The sequence below is a fragment of the Ictalurus furcatus genome, chromosome 6 (assembly GCF_023375685.1).
Source record: "Ictalurus furcatus strain D&B chromosome 6, Billie_1.0, whole genome shotgun sequence".
Lineage (NCBI taxonomy): Eukaryota > Metazoa > Chordata > Actinopteri > Siluriformes > Ictaluridae > Ictalurus > Ictalurus furcatus.
In genome coordinates, this window is record NC_071260.1 from 16883650 (window position 1) to 16902534 (window position 18885).

Here is an 18885-nt window from a genome sequence, read left to right on the forward strand (position 1 = left end):
TTCCCACATCCAGTGTTCCTCGAATAAGATCAAGTCAACCCTCTATATACTGTAACTTGTATACATTGGATGGTAATATTTCTTAGGAACGATGGCGCAATAATACAAGAGCATGGTACATAGGACTACAAGTAATGTACAATAAATACACAAATATAGTGCAAATGTATACTTGTAATGTGCAGGAGTGCAGTGACCATCAACTGGTTGTGTGAACATTCAAGGGTGTGTGTTGGGAAGGGTCTTGAATAATCCAGTTGAGTGCTGGGGGGCAGAAGTGTGCCTGATCTCCTCAGGGACGAAGCTGTTGCAGAGTCTAGTGGTGGTGGCACAGATTCGCCCATACCGTATGCCAGATGGCAGCAGGGTGAACAGTTCATGAGAGGTGTGTGAGTGGCCTCGTGGCCTTGCAGATCCAGCACATCTGATAGAAGGTCTCAGTGGTGGGAATAGAGACTATAATAATCTTCTCAGCTGTCCAATCTGCTGTAGGGTCTTGTAGTCTGATATGCTGAAGTTGCCATACCAAACAGTGAGCCAACTGGTCAGGATGCTTATTATTGTCTATCTGTAAAAGGTGGTGAGGATGGAAGTAGGGAGTTTTGCTCCTTTACAGAAAGTGAGGATGCTTAGGACTTTCTTCTTTTTAGATAAACAGATGGATTGAGGGTCCAGGTTGGGTCATCCGTTATGTGAACACCAAGGTATTTGTGTATAGCTTTTTACTCTCTTTACCTTTTCGGTTTTGATGTGCAGTGGAGCGTGATCACCACATGTCCTCCTGATGTCAACAATCATCATCTTTCATTTTATATGGACAAAGATAATATGATATGGATGGGGTAGCACCCTGTACATGTGTGAAAGGACTAGCATAGATACTCCCCACACACTCCAGCAGTCCAACACATTTAACCATTTGTCACCCTTTGCAGTAAAAGAGCACATTTTTTTCTGTTAGAATATCATATATTATTGCTATGACATAGTGGTCTGTGCTGTCCTTTCCTCCCAGAAAAACTAACATTCAGGGAGGTACCGTCACCTCAGGAGTTCCGGCAGGGCGATGTAGCGGAGGTGGTGTGTGATGTCACCAGCTCCCCTGTGCCTGTGGTCGCATGGTATTACAACAATATGGAGATCACTGAAGACACTGACAGTGAGTCGCTGTTTAATGGTTTGCCATGAGTGCCTTTTACAGCAGCTGGGAAAAATAACTTTTTAGAGGAAAGCAATTTCTGCAGTGGAATAATTAAGTTTTCAAAGTTCAAAAAGTAGTGTATTATAGAAAAAAAGACAGAAATCAAGACTCAAGACAAGTTTTATTATTCTGCTATTAGGACTGACTCCAAATTCAAAGCAGCCTATTTTTAGATTGTAAAATTAAAGGGGATTGATGGAATGTTTTATCATGTGGTTTTAGAAATTGTGCCTTTGACATGACTATAGTGTAATCAAATGCCATTCTCAGCTGTAAATATAGCTCTTTTGATCTTTTAATTAGTATTTTTTAAAATTAATTTGCCATGCCTTCCTTTTCAGAGTTTCAGCTCCTACCAAACAACAACCTACAAGTTCAGAGAGTGACTAAAGCAGATGAGGGTGTGTTCCGCTGTGAAGCCAGAGTGGAGGCCAGGGGTGAGATTGACTTCAGAGATATCATCCTGGTTGTCAATGGTGAGTTTTTCCGTTATAGACAAAATGCTATAATGGGTGTGCAGTGAAAGCTCGTAGTGATGCCTGGCAGAAGAGAATCAGCTAAAGTAATAGTTTTATGTGTGCCTAGAGTACAAAAAGTAAACAAATGTAGTTTTCTTTCAGACCATGTTAAAGTGTCAGTCTTGGTGTTTGCTATATTCAGTACTTTTTTTGAACAATGGGCATACCCTGCAACCTTTGTACAGTACAGTGGACAGATGTACAATTCCTTCTTGAAATTGGTTAAAAACATTGTAAATATAATTTTAATTTCAGATGAATGATTCAATGCACAATTATCCTGAAATCAATGCTTAAATCAATTACTCAGTTCTGATTTTTCTTTCCTCTATTAAAATTGCCCTGTATAGAAGATCTGTATAGAGCCTCCAAGCTATTAGACATCATGATAATGATAAGTTTTGGCTGAAGATGAGCAGCGATGATATGGAGAGATTAACCATGATATTTTATGTCTGATGTGATGAGGGTGAACATAGGCCAGAGTCTGTATAGCACCCTGCTGAAATCTCTCCCACTGATCTAATAAGGTTGCTCAATGAGGTGTGGCTGATAATCTGGCAGACATGACAACACACATCAGAGGCTAACCTAAAACAAATGAAGCAAGCACACACACAACGCCACCACTGCACTCCGTATAAACATATTAGCGTCTGGTTTTCAATTTGAATCAGTTTGAGACATAAGAAATATACTCACAAAAAACACAAAGACTATTCCCTCTTTGTTTCTTTGTTAAATAATGTCAAATAAATTTAAAGTTTGGGTTTTTTCCCTTATATTAAAAAAAAATTAACTAAAGACAGAACTGTAAAATGACCAGTTTTTATGGCAAGCTGGTCAGTGCTAAATGTCCAGACTTGCTGGGTGTTTTTAAGCTTCAGACAGATGCAGATGAAGTCTTTATGCCCAATTATATCTCATATTAGCCGTGCTGTTCCAGTTGGGTCCCTTAATCTGGAAATAAGTTAAATTAGATTATAGCCTTTGGAAAATGGCTATGGATTGGCAAGAAAGTCAATGATAATCTGGTTAGACTTTGTTTCAATGCTTGACTACCAAACCAAGTGTATAGTGTGTTTATTTACATGTCTCAGCATTTCCTATGTGTCCCTATGTGTGCCTATGCTACATATATCATTATACAGTAAGAAACTATTAAGAATTCTAAGTCAATATTTTAGTACTTAGACATGTTAGTTTTCCTTAGACCTTATAAATGGTTGTATTTTTATGGTCTGAAAACAAAGGCTGTGGTTGCCATGGTCCTTCACTCTCTATGATCTGAAATGCAACAAATGAACACTGATAACAATAAAGTTTCTATTTTTAAGGAACGAAATTAAGACAGGTGTGTATTCAGTTGTGTTTAGACATGCTGCAAGGATATCCAATTAAGTCAGTTTATTTTATTATCTTTAAAAATGTGTGTGCAGTGCAATGGCATTTTCAGCATGATATACAATTAAAGTTGACTTACAGATTTCACATTCATGGTACAGCAATAATAATCAGATTACTGATGGAATAGAAAACTGATGCACCAAAAGTGTATTCTGTCTCTTGGTAGCTCATAGTGATTTTTAATATCAGTATATTTATGGTAGTATCACAAATGCAAAAACATGGGATAGTTTGTATTTTGAATGTCATCATTATAAAAAACATAATTTTGTAAAAAAAAAAAAAAAAAAAAAAAAAAAAAAAAAGTAATAATTATTTTTTTAAAAAGGGGAGGCAGGTAGTCAAAGCTACCAATATCAGTGTACCACACAGGCAAAAACGAGGAAATGGGCATGGAATGTGTGGCCAAGGTTTCAGATAACTAATTGACTCAAGAATTATTATTGTACAAATACTATTGCTCTGCAAGTACAGAATACACACGCTATGTATATTATGATGTAAAATATAGTGGATTTGAATAGATTCTTATAGTTATTACAATTATAATTTTATGCAAGTAAAAAAGAAATAGACCATTTTCTTCTCACCAGATGTGTTTTCTGTCTTCAGATATATTTTTTTGTTGATGTTAACCAGTGTGACCCTCTAGCACATAACATTTCACTAATTCCTCATGTCTGTGAGGGCATATTGCTGTATTGTTCATATATAACTATATCGGTGTATAGTTTGTATTATGTTAAAACATCTGTGTGTGTGTGTGTGTGTGTGTGTGCATGCGTGTGTGTGTAATGGAATATCAACTGCCTGATTTACATTTAGTGAAGTAGTCTATTAATATTGAAGTGGGGTGACATAAACAGTATACAAGCACAGAACCAAAGCAATGTGCAGTGTTTGTTCTCCTGAGAAGGCAGATTTGATTACAAGAGGAATAATGTGACGTCCCCCATCACAGCCTCCATTGCAGTCAGCTAATCTGCAATCACTGCTCTTTCAAAGAGCCCTGTCACAGAAATACTTCTTATCATCCTGTAGCCTACCTCCCACAATTTCCTTCGAAACTTCTCCCCCACAATCATACATCACCAACTGATTGCATTCTCTATCACATAATAACTGCAGGAAGATTGGTGAATTAATTGGAACCAGACCGTCAGTAGTTTGGACATTTCTAAAGAATGACCCATTATGTGTGTTCTGTTTAACAAATAGTGTGTGCATTTATGGTGTCTAATAGAGAGGGAGAGTGATGTTTTAGTTGATCTAATATGCTGCCAAGCCAGCCTGAAACTGACCATGAATAAAACATCCCCTTAATTTAATCTTTTTACCCTAGCTCATACGCCATTAAATTATTGTATGCCTTAAATGGAGCATAATTCAAAATGACACCCATTTTAGATGGCAGAGTCCCATCCATTGATCAGCCCAAAACAGCTGGAGTAAGGTAACAAAGCAGGTAAGTATGTATATTGTCAAATAAATGAATGGGCTGAAAATTTTGCTTTACTAAGAAAATATCAGTGTTCTACTGAAATACAAGTTAGGACAGATTTAAACTATTTTTACAGTTATGTGGTTGTTATACATTGCATTTTTCCTCTGCACAAATGTCAAGCCCCCATATATTATTACTCTATATGGTCAAATGTATGTGGACACCTGACCATCACACCCGTGTGTGGTTCTTCCCCAAACTGTTGCCAAAAAGTTGGAAGCACACATAGGGTGTCTTTGTATGCTGTAGCATTAAGATTTCCTTTCACTGGAACTAAGGTGCCTAAACATTTTTCCCACACAAAACGAGGTCCATAAAGACATGGTTTTGCGAAGGTGGGTGTGGAAGAACTCAAGTTGCCTGCACAAAACCCTGGCCTCAACCCCACTGAACACCAATGAATTAGAATTGCTCCACACCAGGTCTCCTTGCCTGACATCAATGCCCAACCTCTTGCACTCTTGTGGCTGAATAAGCAAAAATTCTCATAGCCACATTCCAAAATCTAGTGGAAAGCCTTCCCAGAAGAGTGGAGGCTCTTATAACAGCAAAGGAGGACTAAATCTATAATGGTATGTTCAACAGCACATACAGTATGGGTATTGGTCAGGTGTCCACATAATTTTGCCAATATAGTGTACCTTTAATAAATAATAATCTCATGGAATAAAAAAAATAGTTACATTATTTTAAGCAAGTGTTGAGATGTGTAAATGTTGATCAAAAATAAATAAATCTAAAGTCATTGTAAGAATTGCTTATGCACAGATCACTGTGAATAAATGAACATGTAGCTAATTTATCAGAATGTCGATGTAGATTCTCTTAGGTCATCTGGCTGACCAACCACTTGACTTTTTGTTCTCCTCATTAACCTTTCACAATATAATAAACTGAACTGGATAGGAAATATTGATTTAAAGCCGGAAAGTGCTTTTGTTTATTTATTCTGTCAGTGTTATTTCAAAGTGCAGTCACGTCAAGGCTGCTAATGCATGCAGGGAATATGATGACTTGTGAGTAAGCAGCTGTTTTACATGTGTATCTGGGTGTGAACTCAAAAGTGGCTTGCTAGGAATTATAATTTTACTCAGAGGAATCACAGGAGGTTTTATAATAATAAAATAATAATAACAACGATAACATTGTATTTCTAAGTGCCTTTCATAGTATCCAAGGACACTGTACAGTTACAAGTTACAAAATAAATACAACAACAAAACATCATACAATCATAATAGTTAGTAAGTTATTCAGGAATAACAGCAAACTGTATTCTTTCCCCAACAGTTCCACCAGTCTTGTCTGTACCACAGCAATCCTTCAATGCAACAGCTGACTACGGTGAATCTGTGACATTCACATGCAGGGCTTATGGCTCTCCTGAACCTAATGTTACCTGGCACAGGTATAATACACTGCATCATGACTCACACCAAGTTATTTCATCCAACACCCTTTAAACCGTATTCATTACAAACAGCAAACAGTAACGATTAGCAGTAAACAAGTTCAAATTCACAAATTCACCTTATTCATCAGGATTTTAGGTTTGTGGCCTAAAAAATAGACAACTAACCAACTAGCGAACTAGTAACTAGTGAAAACTAACCATGAAATGAAAATTTCACTGTTCTTTCCAGTCCAAAATGAAACAGATGGATTTCCACCAAAAGGTTTTCTGCATTTAAACATTTTTCTCTCAGACAGGAAGTCTAAGAAAAGAATTGAGGAGTCGCAGGAAAAGGTCCATAATGACACATTTTGATTTTGAGTGGACACTTTTCACCTCTAATGTGTGACAAACTCTATGAGTGACAGGTGACCCAACATGTTGATTACAGGCCCTCAATCACTGTAATTACCTATACTGAGATTGGCAAGAGAAGGAGATGAGTCCATGCTGACCTTTTATGAATGAGTCTAACCAAACACTAAAGGAGACACTGAGAATGCACTGCCAATTGAAGTACGCCTGCTAAAACTTGCACTTTAATTGTATTTCAAGTTGCAATTATTTATTTATTTTTGCTTATAATTGGGAGTTGAATAAAGAATGAGTAATTTGTTTTTGTTATGCTGTTTGATTTGATTGTTCAAGCCATGTTAGTATCATGACTGCTCTGTTTCACCATAATCCCTCAGATATGACCTTATATATGTCATTCTTGAAATTTCTAAAACAGGATGAAATATAACTACTAACTAGTATATGTGACTGCCTATCTATATCTGATCAAGACTAGTTCAGTCATATATCATACCACTCACAATGCAGTATCATCCAGTCCTATAGCAGCACTGTTACCACACATGACCAATGTGTCTATTATGCATGACTCTGTATTTTCACAGTATTTTGATTCTTAATTTTCTGTTGACACATATGCCCCTCTGATTTAAACAGATTACATTTCCACTCAATCCACACCAAGCATTATCACAGTCTAAACTCCTGCTATGATCTCCTCCAAAAATATTGAATTACTCAACTTCTTAATTGCCACTACACACCTTTATCTGTAGCGCTTGAGTTATATGTTTATTTTTTCCAGTGTGCAGAGAAATGACTGAATATAACTGTGATATTTTGTAACATAGTTTGTTTTGTCTGTGTTTTCTATGTTTTTACTTGTGCTACTTATTTTGTATCCTTTCAGCTTTATATTTCTTTTCAGTTATGTTTTTGTTTGTGCTTTTGCATTTTGAGCAGTAATGTTTGTAACAGGCTGAGACGTGTTTGTCATGTTATGTCTGGTAGGAAGGGAGTTGAACTCCAGGAGTCAGAGCAGTATGCAATGCGAGGCCGCGGCACAACACTCACTATTCGCAACATTAAGCAGGACGATGGTGGCTCCTACACCTGCAAGGCCTCCAACAAGGCTGGCGATGTGCAACGGGAGATTTTTCTCAAAGTATTTGGTGAGGATTCGTAACTCATGTATCTGCTAAGAGAGTTTATTTTTTATAATGATATCATTTATCAGTAGATTAATATAAGTGCTCAAGCATTTGTAAATATATATAAAGCTGCATAAATTTACATTTGAAAGAATAAAAAGACATTTGGTTGAAAAACATCACATTAGTTAAATGTCAGTTTGATCTTTCATATCAGGGGCAAGCTGAGCATAAGCACCATCATAAGTCAGGATGTAAAAAACAACCGTTGAGAGTGGTTAGTTTCAGTGGTGCTGGATTTCAATTTCACCACTGACAATTAAGGTACATCATAATTACTGGTACATATAGTGATCATAGATCAAAATTGTGTCACACAGAGTGACATATTTCACCTCTACCAGCCAATCAGAAACAATGTGACAGGAAATATTAAATATTAAACAGGAAATACTACATGATCAATACATGATATTACTGTCTGTCTTTTTTTTAGTTTAATATACAGTATACAAACTTAATCCATATCTGAATACAACAAACAACAATGTAGTATTACATTTATAGTGAACTTTAAAATATTATGTCAATATCTCTGTTTGATGACATTTGGCTGCCTGAGGGAAAAGCTCGCTACACTGGCTGAAATAAAAATAGCCTTAATCCCTTTTGTTTACAGATTCCATTAAAGAAACTGTATTTCTGTGAGTTTTCTATGTCCAGTGTAATATCCTATAACTATCTATATGAAGGAAATACAAAAAACAAAATGGATTTATAGACCTACATGCGCTTCTTACTCTGCACATGGCAGCATTGTTTAAATTGTTTGAAAAGAGTCACTAGCTTTATTTACGGTGTATGTTGCACCTACTAGGGGGTTGGTGCTACATTGAAACTGTGTCACTTGGTGCAACACATAATTTTTTAGTAGTTTTTTACACTCAACATAGTGCCAATTTACATTCAAATTAGGCTCCGACAGAGCTTATGTTTGGCTGGTACACATGGCTGTACATCTGATTGTGTACTTAAATGTGTAATATAACACATGCGTATATGTGTATATAACATAATGTGGGCAATGAACTTCTCTGGGTCCAGAGAATTTATACAGAAGAGAATATTCTGATGTTAAAAAAAGGGATGAGACTTTTTTCTTCTTTTTTGCCATCAGCCTCCCACGTCCAGCCCTCCAGTATTCCTTCCATAAACAGGTTCATAAAATAATTTAAGAAAATGTGTGACACACTCTTTATGGCCAAGAGTTTCAATTTAGATTTTCATAAAGCTGCCAGCATAAACTCAGATTATTCAGATAGCACCTTGTCAGCTCATGTAAATGTATGGAGATTTATTCTGTAGTCATCAGAATCCTTTCTGTGCAAGCAAAGGGCATTCTTCAGAGAGTTCATTTCAGTGATGCCTAGTTATTCATGGGAGGTTAGTTTGCAAAGGATGATGGGAAATGTAGTTTTAACTTACCAAATCTGTCTTACTTCTCCATACTAATAAGACTTATTTCTCATTCCAATAAAGTCCATGTCAAAGTCTTGGGTTTCAATTCTCTGGACATGCTCTATCTAGTCTCACAGAACCATCCTGAAATATACAAGCATCAAATGAGCACATCTCATCATGTAACTAGTTTTGCACACTGATGAACCAAGTCTAAATTGCAAACATACATAGTTTCAGTGATTTACCTTTGCAATCTCAACAGCAGGATTGCTTTGTTTGGGTAATTCAATTTGAACATGTCAGGAGATATATTAAACACAGAACTGCTCTGTAAGACTGTTTGTATGCACTGATGCACTGTCAGGGGTCACCGATATAAATCTGTTGGTTTATAATATTCATATGTGACCTGTGAAACAAAAACTCTTATGTATATTTATTGAAGTAAGCACAGGAGTGCAGTTTATTTGTTTATTTATTTATTACACCATTTCACCTGGAGCACGAAGGTGTTACTCAATGGTTTATCAATCCTGAAAAAAAAGCAAATTATCTCAAAATATATAAAATAAGGATAAGTAATTGTGCTTGTATGCTTGTGTGCCTGCATTCCAGTTGACAACCAACAGTCTATATTTTGGTAGTATCATACGTATGTTTTATAACATTTTGACGGCTCATTCTTGTGTAAATAACTCTGCTTACAGTTCAGCCACACATAACTAAGCTGAGGAATGTGACAGCTGTGGAGGGCAGTGCTGCTATGATCTCCTGTAAAGCTGAAGGTGAACCCCTGCCCGAGATCTCCTGGAGGAGAGCCAGTGATGGACAGAGCTTCTCTTATGGACAAAAGGTACAACTCTAGACAGGTACAGCTGGACTTGCCACTTGGTAAGCAGTAATTAGTTTTGAATAAGCACTGTAATGTGATGTGTTTCTATGATGAGAACTACGAGACCACCAAAAAACTGATGTAAGCTACCCTGATATAAATATGTGAAATACAAACATGAGTAATCATGATGTATTCATTGCACCAGAATATGTTTGCTGTGTACCCACCCACTGTCTGTGCATATTTAAATATAGCTCTCCAATGTTCGACACGTTTTGTATCTTTCAATCCTGTGAAAAAAGTATGGCAATTAATTGATCCACTCATTGTCTGCTGTGTGAGCTTCAGTATTTGAAATGCACCAACCATGGTCAGAGCTGCTCAGAAGCTGGCATGCCCTTATGAAGCCACCAGTGCCGCATGGCTCTTCTGTGAGATAAACTTCAGTGTCTTCCTCCATGTTCTGAGCCTGTACTGAATAAAAATGCTTGCTGCACAATAGTTAATTCAACAGGGACACCCAGTCCGGTAACATGAAAAGAAGAGGAGCTGTCAAAGAGCATTAGAATACTATAAAAGCACAGTTGTTAGGCAGCAACAATGGAGGTAAATGGAGTTGCTCTTCAGTGAAGCAGTCTGTGGGTCTTTGACAGGAGCTTTATGAAAGACCCTGCCACCATGCTTAATCTAGCCACGACTGCTCAGCAAGCAATTTAAATGTCCTGCCTGATGGGAAAGGTAAAGAGTAAGCAAGGAGGGATGTGTAGCAAAGAAGATGGTACCTCCAATTACTCAGTATTAGTATAGCAGAATTCACTGTGTTGAAATAGTCCAGTTAGGAGAGGAGAACTACTATAATGATTCACTGCCCTCTTCTTAATTCAGGTATTCAAGGCCTAAACACTTATGTGAATGGTCTTTCGTTTTACCAGTGTTTAGTAGTGAAGCAAACTGACATTTTTTGTAACACACACCTGAAAGGTGCTCTAGTGTGACTGAAATGATTGAGAGCTTTAATACATATATCATTATTTATGTAAGCACAAAATAACATATATTAAAAGGTGTGAGTGACACAAAGCTGCTCTCTCTATGTAACCTCTCATAATGAACAAAATAACTCATTCTCTCTAATCAAACAAAACACCACCATGTACAAGTTGTATCACCAAATATAACCCATAATACATGGCTAAAAAATGGCAGAGTAACAGTAATATCTCTGTGACATTTAAAAACTTGCAAATGCTTTCGTGTAAAGTAGCCTGGATTGCTATAGGGCTCTTTTGCACTATACTGTTAGGACTTATGAAAGAACTGTATTACAAATGTATGAGTTAGGAATAACATTCCCACTGTCCTAAGATTGAGGGAACATCCTGCACAATCACTTAAATCACCTCACTGGCTCAAACTTTTTGACTTGACCTTAAGATTTAATTAATGTTTTAATACGTTCATGTTCTTACCCGTCTGAAGCTTAGCAACGTCATTTTTAGATATGCTAAACACAAAATTCTGATTATTAAGCAGCAATATGCTGTATAGTTATAGTGCCGTTTGAACTCTTTACAATTTTCTGTATTTCTGCATACATTTGTCCTGTCGTGATCAGATCTTCATCTAAGTCATAACACTAGATAAAGAGAACCCAATTAAACAAACGATGCAAACACATTGTACATTGTAGTTTTTATATTTATTTGTTGAACAAAACTATCTAAAATGATTTTGCTGCACTTATGGTTAGGCTTCAGTGCATGGACAGATAGTCTGACTATGGAGAATTTTCTGGTATAATCCAGAATTCATAGGTCCATCAATAATGGCAAGCCATCCTGGACCTAAGGCAGCAAAGCAGCCCCAAACCAAGATTCTGCCACCCCCATGCTTCATGGTTGAGATGAGGATCTTATGCTGGAATGCAGTGTTTGGTTTTTGCTTGTTCAGTATTTGTGTGATGGTGGATACACAAACACTTACATTAACTCTTGCATTGAGGCAATACAAGAGTAGCTGTAGGTCCTTAGATGTTAACCTGGGATTCTTTGTGGCTTCCCGTAATATCATTCGTTGCACCATTGGAGTAATTTTTGCTGAATGACCACTCTTTGGGAGAGTAACTGTTGTGCTGAATTTCTTTCATTTGTATATCATCTGCCTAACAGTGGATTGGTAGAGGCAAGACTCTTATCGTTTTGTAACCTTTTCCTGCCTGGTGAGCATCAAGAACTCTTTTTCTGAGGTCATCAGGGATCTCCTTTGATTGGGGCATGGCACACTTCCGTAATGTGTGGTGAACACAGCCTTTGATAGTGAAGTCCCAAGTTTATGTTCTTGAAACATGGGAGGGCCTGTTAAATTCACACCTCATTGCCATTCTCTTGATTGAAACACCTGACTTCAATTACCCCTTTAAATTAAATCATACTCCTAGAGGTGTACATACATTTTCCACCAAAGATATTTTGGATAATTTTGCTCAATAAACTAATGTAAAAACTACAGTCAACCAGAATGTCTATTACCGTTGCGTGTACCACCGAAAGGCCAAGGCGGTAAATACAAACCAGTTAGTGGTGGTTTGGCAGTTAAGGGTTACTGAACGGAATGTCGGGGGTTCAAGCCCGAGCACTGCCAAGCTGCCACTGTTGGACCCTTGAGCAAGGCCCTTAACCCTATCTGCTCCAGGGGTGCTGTATCATGGCTGACCCTGTGCTCTGACCCCACCTTCTTGACATGTTGGAAAATAATTTCACTATGCTGTAATGGGTATGTGATCAATAAAGACTCATTGTCAATATAATCACGTGAAAATCATTCGCAAAATCACCACCAGGTGGCGCAAAGTTTTTCAAACGAGGGGAAGCTCAAATAACAGAATAAATTAATAGTAATAAAAGTTTAACATTCATATATTGTTTTTGTTATTTTGTCAAATAAAAAATCATCAGTGACTGATTTCATGTTATTATTATTTTCAAAGCTTATTAGAACAATGTACTCGAATGAAAAAATACTACGAAAACGTACTCTGTTACCCTGTCAACCATGCTTATTTTTTTTTCATGTTATTTAAAAGGTTATTTATTATGTTATGTTATGTTATTTATTTATTTCATTTTTATTTTATTTCATCATGTATTTCAAAATGTAGTCAAAGAACACAAAACGTGCTAATCAAACTGTTGCTGGGATGAAACCGAGCTGGGCCCGCTAACCAAATGGATAATACATTTATTATGAAGTAAGATATGTTAGTTGGAAAAGTTATTGCTGAAAGACAAATTATTTATGTTTGCCGTTACCATGGATTTACAGTGACATGACATAAGCATGATATATGCATTATAAATGTGTTACAGAAATAAGAACGAAATAATGTTAACTTGAAGTGTACGTAGTGTGTGTGTATATGTGCCTGTCTGTGTGAAAATATTTGTTTGAATATAAAATGTTAGCTGGTATTGTAAGTTAAAAATGTAAGGGGTTTGAAATGATTAATCTCGATTACTGTTCCCCAAAACAGACCACAAGATTAGTTTCCCTCAACTGGTAAACTCTGATTCTTCATATGCTATTAAAAGGGAGTCGAAATGGTATTTTATCAGACTACTTACATGTTCCCTCAGTGTCAGTTATTTTGCCTTTACTCTTTCTCACCTAGTGCTTGCTTGGCCTTTCTCTGTATTTGTGACCTTTCCATTATGTTCTCTCATTCCACCTCCTCTGCTCTGTTTTTTCACTATCTCAATCAAACAGACATACTTTTACTTTCACATTTAAGTGTAAAGGAGATTTTTTAAAGATAAAGGATAACAAATTAGATTAAACAGATTTTTTTAAAACACCCACATACTGCATACCAACCATCCATCCATTTTCTATATCGCTTATCCTACTAGGTTGTGGGGAACCTGGAGCCTATCACAGGGAGCATGGGGCACGAGGCGGGGTACACCCTGGACGGGGTGCCAGTCCATTGCAGGGCACAATCACATACACATTCACACGCCCATTCATACAGATGGACACTTTGGACATGCCAATCTGCCTACTATGAATGTCTTTGGACTAGGGGAGGAAACCGGAGTACACAGAGGAAACCACCGCAGCATGGGGAGAACATGCAAACTCCGTACACACAGGGCTGTAGCGGGAATCGAACCCCCAACCCTGGAGGTGTGAGGCAAATGTACTAATCACCGTGTGCCTGCATACAAATCATTGTATTCTGAAATGTTAATCCTGTTAAACAAGTATTCTATATCTGTCTCCAAGGCAAGTGACTGGATGGAAATAAAGGAGTACTTCATTACTGAATTCAAATGCGTACAGTTCCACGTGATTGAACTGAGTTACATTAAAATAATTTGTTTTCGTATATCCAACGTGATTTGATCATGTATTTTCAATGGCTTGAATAAAACTGAACTCTGTGCTCTCACCTGGGGACCGAACCCGTGTTACAGGAACTGGAATTCTGCAACTGCGACATTACCGCTGCACTAGTACCACAAGATTTCTTAATGTAATTAATTTATGTTAATACTATGTGAACTGATCATGCTCACTTTGCATAATTCAATCTAATTAATTAGAAAGTTGTTTAAATTAAGTTTAGCATAGGCAATGAAATCACATTTTGATGAGAAACTTAATATTTTTATGTAAACCACACATAATGTTTTTCTTAGATCTAACTGACCACATCTTCCTTTTTTTGTCAGGGTAATTAATGTAGGGTAGTAGTACTCTCTTTTTTGAGTAGCAGCCTCTTTTTTTGTGTTAAAATTGTGTATTTAGAGATGCTGTGGCTAAATGCTGCTTTCCATTTCTATGATACTGCACACCATTTTGTATTTAATATTCAGTGTTCAAACTCAGTTAAATATTCATCTAATATAAAGGGCCGTGTGTTTGTGGTTTCAGAGTCCAGACGAGCGTGTGGAGGTGCGTGGGCGTCATGGTGAGTCCATGCTGACCATTGTGGGAGTGGGCCTGTCTGACTGGGGCCGTTTTGACTGTGAAGCTCTCAGCCGAATTGGAGGACATCAGAAGAGCATGTATTTGGATATCGAGTGTGAGTGTATATTACTCACAGAAACCCCACAACAAAACACACATTGCCACAAATGTGTATGCCAGACACATGTACACACATGACAACTCTTAATCACACCAGCAGGAGATGAGAATCTGGGAAATATTCCCATCCCTCCTCCAGCCCATGCTGTTGTAAAAAGTACCATGTGCTACCCTTTTCAAATTGGAGTGTTTTTAGTGAGTCTATAATGCATTTGAAGGATTGAAGACATTTACCCAATCACTGGGGCTTCATCTGTTCTGAAGGGCTTCATCAGTTTTATGGCTGATCGGTGAAAAATCTTTAAAATTATAACACAAGTCTCGTCGTCCTGAATTATTGCTACTAGCTATTCAAAAATGACCCAGGTGACAGAAAATCTCCATAGATAATGTTGAATATCTATCTCCTCTCTACTGTGGGCACAGTTTGGTGATGTGTCTCTATATACCATCAATAAAGTAAGAACAGATTAGCCAGCAGGGTGACATTGGTATATGGGGAGATCACTGGGAGGTGTGTGGTTTAACGGGAACTGGGAATGTCTTCTAAATGGGGCTCAATGGAGTGAACAATCCGACAGTAGCACTCATTAACTCACCCATTCAGTCACCTGCCTATAGTGACACAAGGGACAGCATCAATCTCTATTATGGAAAAAGCATGTGTGTCAGTGAGAGAGTGTACGTGCCTGCCAGAGAGACAGAGAAAAGGAAAGGCAGAGAAAGATATAATGATAGCAAAAAAAACAGAGAATGTGAAAATGATGGGCAGTGAGTCTAGATTGGGCAGGTTGTTCTAGTAAATTGCAGTGCCACATATTCAGATTGATCACGTGCCTGTATACCCAGCTGCAAGTATGCTCCCAGATGCACTTTTTGGTTAGCACGTGTGTATCTACAGACTCACTTACATCTGTGACAGTCACAGAGCTTAGTCTGTTTTTCTCTTCCAGTGGTTCTACCTGTGCCAGTGAGCTGTTAGCTTATATTTCCATTTCTGCTCAGAATTAAATCTCAGTTCTGTTTTCCATGCTAATCTCTAGCCAGGCTTTTTAATGCTTCAACTAGGTAATGGCTTTTTTTTTGTTAACAGATGCGCCAAAGTTCCAAACCAATCACACCATCTTTTTCTCATGGGAGGGAAATCCAGTAAACATCAGCTGTGAGGTGATGTCCAACCCTGTGGCCACTATGCTGTGGCGGCGAGACAAGCTGACCATCCCTACTGAAGGCACGGCCAACATGCGAGTACACAGCGCTCCTGGCAAATCCCTACTGGAGGTACTTACACACACAGCCACATCTGTACACATTGAACCATTTACTGAAGGTAACTGATATACCCAGTAACTCTGATTGTCTAAACTGTTAGCCTTATCTGCTTCTGTGCTCAAAGCACATTTGTTTCAAGGTACAGCTCAGATCCAATTCATTCAGGCCTCTGATAAATTGAGTCACCAGTTTTTCTTATTCCACTCTCATTTATCCAGGTCACTCCCATGTCAGACCGTGATTTTGGCCGATACAACTGCACAGCCAGAAACAACATTGGCATGCGGTTCCAGGAGTTTATCTTGGCTCAGGCAGGTTAGTAAACCGCCCATCTCCAAAACCCAGAGGTACCTATCTCTCTGTTTTATGAGTGGAATTTGTTAGTCAATTCTTAATTGTAGGGATGCTTAGGAGAACTTACAGCTTCTGTTATGTGATTATGGAAATGCCTCTTGAAATGTTTTGATCTTTACCTATTGATTGTAATCTTCACCATTAATCAAAGTGCCACCATAGTCCTCAGTTCCTTAGACTTGCACACACATTTATCACATTTCAGACTTCACATTTATCAAGATGCAAATATGTGCTATACATGTCTCCTTTTCCATCTCATTATACTACCACTTTCTTTCCTCTAAATAGATTTAGCTTATAGACAGCAATTCGTAATGCTTTAAGAGCACATTTGATTTTAAATATATGTTATTGCTATATAAGGAGGAATGATTCATTACATTCACTTCATAGACATAGTGAATTTAAAACACACACACACACACATACATGCACACATTTACTATTTCAGGGGAAACAAGCAGAGGGCACTGTGTGTATTTTCTCAGAAACTCTCAGAGATTCTCCCCGGTGGTACAACACACAAGCAGAGAATCTGAAAAGCCAGAGCATTAGAATTCTTGAATAATAGTCCCCAGTCAAATGCATACGTATTTCTCCCCCTCACTTCTACCACACTAAATCAGAAACACTCACAAACATTCGGCTAACATCATCGAATCTGATTTGTGGCAGGGTGGAGAGAGACGCAATGAAGTATCTTTCCTGTTTTCCTCAGCATAGAAATCGTGTTGACCATAATTGTAGAGGAAGTACATGTCAATGGTGTATTTACACTTCTTGTGAAATTGGCCTATAGTCCCCAGTCAAATGCATATGTATCTATTCCCTGTACTTCTACCTCACTAAATAAGAAACACTCACAAACTAACTAACTCTTACTTTTCCTAACACCCATTTAATTTTTCTCTCCTACCATTCTGTTACTTATCTCCTTCTCCATCATTTGTCCCTGTCGCTCTCTCGCTCTCTCTCTCTTTCTCTTTCTTTCTCTCCCTTGATAGAGGTAGGTGCTTGTAATTCAGCTCAGGATGTCCCCTCATGCTCAGCAAGGAAAAATGAAAGGAGAGATCCTAAAGGCGATTGCCACTGGCACACATACCTGAATGAAACCTTTCACTGTCTCTGTGTGTGGGACAGTTTACTACAATTGTGATTACTTTGAAAGGATATGATACAAACTAAATGGTGAAGATTTCACAGTGGTAGAAAGGTTTTTTTTTATTATTTATTCCAAGGTTTCAGTGAGCAAATAAAACCACTTTACTGTTGGGGCTAAAATATTCTGTGCTTATGCAGTGCCAGAGATTTCTACTATCTGTGCCGAGGTACATTGAAGCTATTCTGGCAGCTCATAGTGGCTCAGCACCTTACTAAAACACTTTATGTTGGTTTTTCCTTGTCTCAGTCACCCTTCTTTATGTAACTCACAATGCACACTGCAACAAATTATTTTAAACCATTTTAAAACCTAGGAGTCCCCCTCTGACAGATGTATATGTGTTTGTTTGGAATATGTGCTGACATGCTAATGTGCATATGACCATTCCAAAAATTTTAAGAAAATTAAGATGTTTCGTGTTTGTAAGCAAGTTTTTTTGTTTTGTTTGACCAGAAGTCATGATTATGCAATCCATTATATGCCTACGATCAAGTTGGCTGTTTATGTTCTCCTTGTTGCTGCTTGTTTCAGACGTTCCATCTAACCCATACTCAGTGCATCTTAGCTCTGTGGCCCAGCGTACAGCTACAGTGACGTTTATGAAGCCAGACTCTCATGGTGGAGTTCCTATTGGCCATTACCTGGTCAGATACAAAGACATAAGTTCAAATGACTGGAGAGATGTCAAGTCACATGGAACACAAAGTGAGTGACTCTCTTGATCTCAGAATCATCTCTAGGTACAGTGTGTAACTAGTATTTAAATATGTGATGTGCTACAATATTAATTAATTTATTACATCACTGTGCTACCAAAGTTCCAACATTCTGATAACATCTGTTACACTTGTGGAGATAAATAAACTGATTCCACAAACACGCAAATACAGAGGGTCTAAGTTAGCGAGTCTTCCTCAGTGTTGGCCAAGATTGCAATGTTTCTGGATCGCAAATTGATTTTTCCTGCACAAGACTCAGAAGGGCTTACGGGAACATAAAGGACAAATCAGACAGCCAGATAAGCAACCTCAACTACTTGAAAGGCCCAAAGCTAATATCCATAATGCTGAGAAGAGTTGTGCCAAAGAGGCATGATTGAGCAAAAGAATAATTGGACTTGCAAACTTTGGTCATGACTGAGGAAAGCAATTGGAATTTTGATATAGGACTGCAATCTAC

The 18885-nt window shown here is 37.8% G+C and overlaps 1 protein-coding gene across 1 annotated transcript in view; it reads left to right on the top strand.

Annotated features, from left to right (window-relative positions):
• Window positions 1–18885, top strand: part of ncam2 (neural cell adhesion molecule 2) — a 214349-nt gene that overhangs the window by 172293 nt on the left and 23171 nt on the right. The window contains exons 4-12 of the mRNA XM_053626743.1: window positions 1016–1159; window positions 1543–1677; window positions 5921–6038; window positions 7392–7552; window positions 9700–9845; window positions 14760–14910; window positions 16009–16196; window positions 16406–16502; window positions 18238–18411. Of these exons, the coding sequence (XP_053482718.1) occupies window positions 1016–1159; window positions 1543–1677; window positions 5921–6038; window positions 7392–7552; window positions 9700–9845; window positions 14760–14910; window positions 16009–16196; window positions 16406–16502; window positions 18238–18411 (1314 nt within the window). The remainder of the gene's footprint in view (window positions 1–1015; window positions 1160–1542; window positions 1678–5920; window positions 6039–7391; window positions 7553–9699; window positions 9846–14759; window positions 14911–16008; window positions 16197–16405; window positions 16503–18237; window positions 18412–18885) is intronic.